The sequence below is a fragment of the Perna viridis genome, chromosome 6, assembly GCF_037379345.1.
Source record: "Perna viridis isolate PV_CMFRI_1.1 ecotype Kerala chromosome 6, ASM3737934v1, whole genome shotgun sequence".
In the NCBI taxonomy this organism is placed as follows: Eukaryota; Metazoa; Mollusca; class Bivalvia; order Mytilida; family Mytilidae; genus Perna; species Perna viridis.
Window position 1 is genome coordinate 46,089,452 of NC_142450.1, and position 9,123 is coordinate 46,098,574.

General features: G+C 33.8%; 1 protein-coding gene across 5 annotated transcripts; it reads left to right on the top strand.

Moving 5' to 3' along the window:
• The first annotated feature begins 516 nt into the window (after nt 1-516).
• LOC148615267 (uncharacterized) lies at nt 517-7,778 on the top strand. 5 transcript variants are annotated; one of them, XM_088590035.1, is made up of 3 exons: nt 517-596; nt 1,195-1,443; nt 5,987-7,778. In XM_088590035.1, the coding sequence occupies exon 3, from the start codon at nt 6,027-6,029 to the stop codon at nt 7,089-7,091; it is 1,065 nt and encodes a 354-aa protein (XP_088446161.1). In that variant the 5' UTR covers nt 517-596; nt 1,195-1,443; nt 5,987-6,026; the 3' UTR covers nt 7,092-7,778. The 5 variants fall into 5 exon arrangements, with proteins under 5 accessions (XP_088446161.1, XP_088446162.1, XP_088446159.1 ...); XM_088590036.1 differs by lacking the exons at nt 517-596; nt 1,195-1,443 and adding an exon at nt 3,336-3,459; XM_088590033.1 differs by lacking the exons at nt 517-596; nt 1,195-1,443 and adding an exon at nt 3,343-3,455.
• The last annotated feature ends 1,345 nt before the right edge of the window (nt 7,779-9,123 follow it).

Consider the following 9,123-nt stretch of genomic DNA (forward strand, 5'->3'; position numbering starts at 1 on the left):
TAAACTTACTTAAATGTTATATCTATTGCATAGAAGGTGTACGACTTCTCAGTCTTTTTGTCGAAAGTAAAGTTACCTTATGCAAGGGTTTTTTTTGTGTTAGAGTTTTCGTGATTCACATTTCATGAGTACATTCACCTGAGTACAATACGACAGAATTCTTCTAAGTGGCAAAGCTCTAATCTTCCGTATTAAACCATTTACGAACAACCCATGGGGTATTTCTAGAAAAGCATAGGAGACAATTTAAGCGAATCCAGGTCCTGAGTATTGGCTCATTTTTTTTACTCTATATTGTATTAACAGTTGTGACACGAGATGTTTGGGTATATTGCTATAACAAAAATGAAACACGTGATTTCATTTTTGTTTTGTCTTTGGTATTGCTTTTAAAACCGTAGCCAGTTATAAATACGTGCATGATTCCAATTTTGAGCATAATAATGTGACTGACAAGATAGGATAACCCTTTAAGTAGCACGACTAGTATATACTGGTTAATGTGTGCTGCTTATTTGATTGTTGAACCTGGTTTGTTTATTTTATTGGTTGAAATCCTTTCTTGTTTCTTCTTTGTTAAACCTGGACTTGAATAAGTAAGTATGCTAGAAAGGCAATAGTTAAACATGGACTTGAACTAGTAAGTATGCTAGAAAGGCAATAGTTAAACCTGGACTTGAATAAGTATTCTAGAAAGGCATTAGTTTTCCCATTTGTACAGAGTGTTAGTTAAAGAATCTACTCGTAGTCCCTGTTTTTTTTTCTTTTGTTTTGTTTTCTTGTTTTTACCGCTCTTTTATTGAAATTAAATCACCGCATTTTTTTCACTAACAAGATATGTACAAGAAGATGCATACATGATAGATTCATGAAAAACATCTAAAAGTTTGATATTTTTGTCAGTGCTGCTTTACTTGTATGTTAACGATAGGCATGTAATGTGTGCATTTAAGTAAATTTATGAGTTGACAGTTCTGAAGTATGCAATCAACAGATCTAAGTACAAACAAATAGTCAGAGAATTTCTTTGACAAATGCGATTCAGTTCCTCAATTCAAAATAAATTACATTTCGTTCGGGACCGGAGACAATAAATATCTTTTGAGATTATTCAGTGTCATTTAATTTATCTCTCTACACTTTAAAAAGACAATATACAAAGTATATGAATTATAATTTGTATTTACTTAACAGAGCGAGCCTACGTATTGATTGGGAGTAAATCACAGTAACGGTGGAACAGGTATGGGAGATCTCGACACGTTTCCCCGCTACAATAGCCCCCAACCTAATACAGTATTGACCGAGACTATGTTAAGTCCATATATCGTGGGGTTATAATCGCTAATATACTGTGACAAACTGATAGATTATCGTGACAGATCGGGATTATCAAATAAATATTGTAGTAGGGGGTTGTCATTCTAATCATCTGTAAAAATGGTAAGTGCTTAAATTCTATCACGCTATTTAAGACATAATATTTCATTTTTAAAATCTTGATTTTATGTCAGTTTTAAAATTGTATTTTTTTCATGGTACCGGTATTTGTCAATGATAAAAACTGCATATAATATGGTTGTTGCGCTGAAGTATTCAAAATGTCGAGACAACAATCTTTTGCATTGACGACTTTGCGATGAAATATTCGAGATTCATCGCAAGTGCACTGGAGTATTCATTTCACATTCTATTGAATAGCTCATCAGTTTGGATAGGAGTTATAAGAAAGAGTCACAACCTACATGTATATAAAAGGAACATGGGAACTAGAGTCTAACGGACAAAGTTATATGACAGCATGGGGATGCAATAAAAAATAATCCTTGGTGTGAAGTTTCATATCAACATAGGAGTGCAAAAAAAAATTACCCTTTGACGTGCCAAAGGCGAAATGGGAACAATTAAGTGTTACTATATGTTTTTTTTAGCAATTAAACCATATAGACACTTGTATATGTCGATTTTTTATTGTTTGTTGGTATGTTAGTTTATATCATTTAATTTTGTTTTGTGAATAATTAAGTGAAATAATTTGGGTTTCTCTATTAGTATTTTTTCTACGAATGCCCTTTTTATTTTTAGTTTATTCTCGATTTCAATCACCTGTTCCTTTTTTATTTGATGGATACTATGAATAAAAGCTGTGAGGGATAAAATTCAAATAAAATATGATATGAATTAGCACTTTGATAAAAAATTAACTCGAAAATTATGTACCAATTTTTATAAACATACAGCAATGAAGAGGCAAAGATGGTGATGCTGCATCTCCAAAATAGATGCGGTCCTTCTCACTGCAGTAGTAAGACTGAAGATGGCGAAAAGATCTTGTCATGACACTACATATTACTCATAACTACCCCTAAATGCCTTTACAACGGGGGCACCTACTACAAGGGTAAAAGTAGTGGCGCGTCTACAAACAATAAACCGGACTATATACATGTAAACATTTCCAAAACACGCTGCATACATTGAAAGATCATCTTTAAAAAAAAACATTCCTGGAATCGAAACAATCCTTCAAAACATCTTTTTCTATACAATCGTGGAAAAGGCCGACATCACCACTACTAAGCTAGCCGATGTTCCCAATCAGAAACTGCATCTTAGCTCCTGCCAACAGATCTGCAAAAGGAGGTTTAAATTGCTCTCAGCTTTTGCTTTTCAGGCGTATATCATTATACGCTGGGCAATCAAAAAAGACATGTCAGTGTGAGAGTGTAACAAAAATTGGTGTGAAGTTTTTATGTCAGTGTGAGGATGCGACAGTTTTTATGTCGGTATGTGAGTGTAACAGAAACCTTGACAAAAAACTTTAATTATATCAGTATGGGAGTGTATACATAAAAATAATATTGGTGTGAAGTTTTTATACCAGTATTGGACGTGAAAGCAACATCAATATGATATTATGGGATGGTAAACACTGAAGTCCATATATACATAATATAATACTCTTGCTTAGAAGTAGCAATTCAACTATTTAACTGAAATTTTTTTTCCTCTTATTAAAATTGTCCCCACAGACGCATGAGATGGAAAGATGGCAACCTTAATTGAAGCGATAAGACACATAAGGTGCTGTAATGGGCGCCTCTGGTGTTAACATCGTCGCTAGCTTGTTCTAAACAAGTTAATAAGGATCTGTGTGATCATTTTATTGTATTTAATACTAATTTCTTCCAAAGAATTAAATGACGATATCATCAGTTAGGTATAGATAACAATGGCTGGTCAATGATACATGTAAAGTTATTGTCTTCACAGTAAATCTCCTACACTATAGTTAAGGTTACAGTTCTAATGTAATATGATTCTTTACTAGTTAACCAACTTGTCATTTGTGTAATGGCTTTAGGTTAGAATATCATTTTGTCGAACACGAAACAATTGTAATAGGTTTATATAGGAAACTTGTATTGTTGGAAACTGGATATTTCCATATAGACGTAGGTACATGTACACCTTAAGATTTAACTTTTCCATTTGAATAAAACGAGTTTTCTAAAACTTTTGATAAACGTGTTTGTTTGCTTGCGTATTTGTTAGTTAATTTTTAAAGTAATATTTAAAAAAATTTACAGGAAGTAATTATATTTTGTATGTGTACGGCAACATGGAATGGGACTAGCATGGTTTTTAATTTCTTGAAAGTGTAAGAACATATTGACTTGTAATCTATTTTCATAGAAAATCAACACCCATGTACAAGGTAGCAAATTGTACTCTTAAGAAAAATTTTGCTGATTTACCATCGTCTTGAATATAATACAGGAATCTAAACACATGGAATTTTAACCCGCAATACTTCTGGCAAAATTAAAGTAACTGTTTTGATGGTATTGTCATTCTGTGGTTTGTTCTGAGATAGCTTTCTTTAACTGTGAGCATTCTTTAAGTGGAGATCTCATTTTTGCAATACACATGTATATGATTAGCATTTTATTATTTGTCTATGTAGTGTATATTGAGGTATTTCATGGAGAGAATCGGACTTATTATTGAGTAAATATTATGACTTGCAGTTTTTGACTTCATTGTTTACCTTACAATAAAGGGGGGTTAAGGCTTTATAAAACTATTTTAACCCTATCGCAGATTTCATGAGCCTATCCACAGTCTGATTTCGGTAATTAATATTACTTTTTAGTTTAAATTCAAATAAGTGTTATATTTCTGTTACCATGGATTTATTACTTTTGTTGTCAGGGCTTTTCAGGGATTACTTAAAGGTGTGTGTACACTTCTTGATGATGGTGATCTCTATAACTATTAATTCTTTTTTATCTAGGCTATACTAAGGTGCGTTTGTTGCGTTTCAAATCATCTTCCAAATATACAGAGGAAGATGTTTACAAAATGCTGGAATTTTTTATCGACAACATATTTGTCCAGTGTGGTAGACGTATTTTTCAACAAACGGTCGGCATTCCGATGGGAACAAATTGTGCTCCCTTACTTGCTGACCTTTTCCTTCACTCTTATGAGGCTGACTTTATAGCTGATCTGATCCGAAAGAAAGAATATCGTTTAGCTAGATCCTTTAATCTCAGTTTCCGCTATATAGATGATGTATTATCTTTAAACAATCCCAATTTCGGGGATTTGATACATCGCATCTACCCCAAAGAACTTGAGATAAAGTATACTACAGTCACTGTGAAGTCAGCCTCATATCTTGACCTACACTTAGAAATCGATGGTAAAGGAAAACTATTGACCAAACTTTACGACAAACGTGATGGCTTTTCATTCAAAATTGTCAACTTTCCTTTCATCTGTGGCAATATCCCTTCAGCACCTGCGTATGGAGTGTTCATATCACAACTCATACGTTATGCTACAGCTTGCCGAAACTACGGAGACGTTTTGTATCACGCTAGAACTCTAACAAATAGGCTTCTGAAACAGGGTAATGTTGATACAAGATTGAAGTCATCACCACAGAAGGTTTATGGTCATCATCATGAACCAGTCGTGGATCGTTATGGTGTATCTATCTGCACCATGAAAACTGATTTATTCAACGGGTCATAGCTTTCCTTTCCTCGTTTGTCTACCCAGGACTTGACTTTTTTATGAGCAACTCGGCGGGTGTTTCTAGAAAAACAGAGCAGGCTTACCCTACCGGTGCACCTGGTCCATGCTCCCAGTTTTTAGTGGAGTCCGAGTTGCTCATTTGCTTTTGTTACTTTGTGTGTATGATTTTAGTTACTTTATGTTCTTAGTTGTGTATGTATGTTTTCCATGTCCGGTCTTTGTCCCTGGATTACATTCTTTTGATTACCGCTATAACCTTGGTTCCCTTGATTACTCTTTCACCATATCCGTTTTTTTTTTCATTGAATAAAAGCATCACTATATCTTTTGTTTTCGAGAAGTGATTTTTTTAGACGATGAAATAAAAACTTGTTTTAAGCGCACTTAACACTTCAGCATGGGAATATTAGAATTATAGGCACACAATCTGTGCATTATGGTTGCGTGATAACCATGTGATCATATTGTATGTATCCAAAGCTAATCAGTTTAAACCTAGTAATAAGATGGTATCAGGTTTGGGGAATTCATTGGGTAACTACAGGGTCCGTCCAATTGTGTTGTATCAATCTATCTATCACAATATGTTTATAGCGTGTCCTTTACAGGTACCAATTTGTAAAAAACTGTTTTATTATTGAGAATAAACGGCGATGATAAGAAATACTATACACCAAATAAAGACTTAAAACTATTTGTGGTCAAAGGTTGTTTTCTTAAAATTATGTACCTCATAAACCCACTTTCCAGATAGAAAGGATTATTCCTTAATAAAGGGAAGGTGAAATATTGGTACTGAGGTAGGATTCAAGATTCCAGATAATTGAAGCGAATTCCCAAATGACATCGCACGATCCTTCATTTTAACGTTGATATTTTGAAAATCAATATTGTTTTGGTTACTCTAACTGATTAAATTAAATTAATCTTTTTTTTTCAGGATCTGGAAATAATTTCCCGTGTGTTGTGTTTTAGTAAACATGAATAGCGAAGTTTACCGTCTGAATAAGGCCAGCAAGAAACGCAGTAAAATCGAAGAACTCCTCCTCGTCGATCACAGTGATATTTATTTTGAAAACGAGAAACTTGGTGACCGACTTAACAGATATCTCTTCGAACTTAGAAAAGACTATCATAAAAACCTTCTGCTAAGGGAAAGTGAAATAAAAGATCTCATCAATGAAATTCAGACATTTAAAGCAGTGTTACAAACCTCTGAAATAGGGAGAAAACTACGCGAAGAGGCAGACGAAACGAATGAATCTGAAAAAATAGTTTATCATTCAGAGACAGGTGAGGAGGAAAGAGAAAACAACCTGAAACGCAGACTGAGAGCACTAACTCCTGACGCTTCAGATTTCCAATCTTACAAAGAGCGTCATCACGTACGCATTAAAAGTAGCCTGGAAATTTTCCCAGAAGAGCCAGAAATCCCCAAAACAAGGACACCTTCTCCAGAGAGTGACAAGGAGACAAAGAAAACTAAAACCAGACCACAGACTCACCCCGGTCTAGGACCTCGTTCTAAGTCTAATCTTGTTAGCTTCAAACGTCGCTCTTCTAATATTCCAGACGTTGACATTACCGACTGTCCACAAGAGTGGTTCACAACTGTCGTTCAAGCCTCAGACGCCGTACTTGCACGAGTGCGCCGTCAGAAATCTGCTCCGCTTCATCAACAGCTCAAAATGCTTCGGAGGAAGATAACAGAAGAAAATGAGGAAGAAAAAGAAGACACTGAAAGTAGTGATGAACCACAAGGATTAAAGGTAATTTGTGACACACCGGTTAGGCCTGTTGTAATGTCATTGAGACAACTGAAAGAAATAGCCAATATTGATAATCTTGCCGAGAAAGTTCCGAACAAATATGAGATAATTATGAAAGACCGACTGGAAAAGTCAAAACTACAGTTTGAAAGACTTGACAATAGATGTAGATCATTCGTTGAACGAATTCGAATAAAGGCCGAGGAGGACTTAGCTAGTGAACCAGATGAAGAAGAAAACGGTTCTAAAAAGGTGACTTTACACGAACCTTCATGACGTCAATAGTAAGCCACATTACTTCTAGACAGCAATGGGACAAGATGTTTAGATATTGCTCACATTTAACTTATATATGTTACCGAGAAATATATTTTAATGGAAAACAAAATTCAAAGACAAGACAATGTTAATCATGAATCATGCTTCTAACACAGCTTAATTGGCTTTCCTAGAAACTATCGGTGATCCCCTTGCTTCCATTTTCTGAATCGTCAATTATCATTCCTACAAAATTTCAATAAAATCTCAATCTTATTGGGTTACAAAAATAACAGATCGTTGTATTGGTTTCTTAAATAAGAAAAAACAAAGTAAAGTCTTAACTTCAAGGAATGTAGCTACAGACGTATATAGAGCGAATAGAAACATAAAACATATTCGGGTTTACAATTATATTTCATCTTATAAGATATGCCTACCTATGTCAGTAAGTAGTTTGTTATTACATAATACTGAAACTATGTAAATTTGAAATTACTCATTTTTGCAAATAATTTAGTAAAAGTGGGACATATGAAAACATAGTAATATGGAATAATATGAAAATGTTTGTTTACGTGCGTAATAAAACCCATAAAAATATGATATCCAAAATCACTCTTTTCATATAAATGTTCTTTGAAAAAGTCATATAATTATCATGTGAATTAAATTTACTTGTTTTAATAAAATAATCCACTAGTCCTAATACATTTTTTAATGATGGTCCTAAACACAGAACAAGCATATGTTTTCTGTGTATTTTTCAAAATGTATGAAAAAGTGTAGCAATCTTACCAAATAGAAAAGGATTCTTAAAATCTCAAACCAAAACATGCTATACAAATAAATTGTTACAAAATTATCTATTTATATCAAGTGGCACAGTTCTACATCAAACAATAACTTTGAACCTTTGTAAATAATTAATCATGCCCAATATCAAGTGACAAAAAAAAGTTTCTGTCTCTTGTAAGACCAATATAAGTATTGCTACTATAAAAATGTATTATAAATTCAAAAGCCAATGCTAACTTACTTGCTTGGGAGTCAAAAATGCCATTCAACTACACACATATTTCGTTTTAACTTACAAAAAGACATTTGTGCACAGGCAACAAAGTTACCTTCCTGAAACTACAGGTTAAGGGTATTAAAGATTTTTCTGGTACTTTAGTTGTTAAAGTGTTTAAGGCAGTAAAGTATTGTTCTTAGTTTGGAAGTAATATAAGATTTTACCCTTGTAATTCTTAATTTGGAAGTAGTAAAAGATTTTACCCTAGTAACTTTATCCAGTTCCAAGCAATATAAGATTTTACCCTAGTAACTTCTTAATTTGGAATACCGTCTTAACTTCTTAGTTTGGAAGATATATATACGATTTTACCCTAGCAACGCTATCCAGTTTGAAAGTAATATAAGATTTTACCCTATCCAGTTTTGTAATATGTATGAATGATGCCATTCATACATTACTACTTTTTGTAGGTTAAAACTGGTCTGGAGCTGGTATGTCAGTTATCTGTTAGTAGTTCTTTGTTTGTTCATTCATGTAACATACAGTTTCTTTATTTCTGTTTTAACAAAGCACTCAACCTTTTTGAACTGATTTTTAGGTGTGTTAAATTAAGTAATATTTTTTCCCCACAGTGGCCAGATTTAGAAAGGGGAAGGTTGTGATCTCATCAAAGTACTTTAACCCTGCCACATTTTTTGTGCCGGTACCAAGTCAGGAACTTCTGTATGTATTGTTTCGTTTCCTTTTTCAGTTCACTTTTATGTTGCTGGAGTATACAGGGGCAACTATTTTGCTGTACCTGTGTATAATGTTGTTTTGGGTTATCTGTAGCCTGCCCTGTGGTGTGAGGGTTCCCTTGTCCTTCATTGAAGCCCATGGGTGGCCTTAATCTGACATTTTTCATGGGGTAGTTGTCTCTTTGACATAATCACCATTTCCATTCTCATTATATGACGTCCTTTTATTAATTACTGAGATATGACATGATTATAAGTTTATCACACGTTTACTGAACTTTACATCAGATATGTT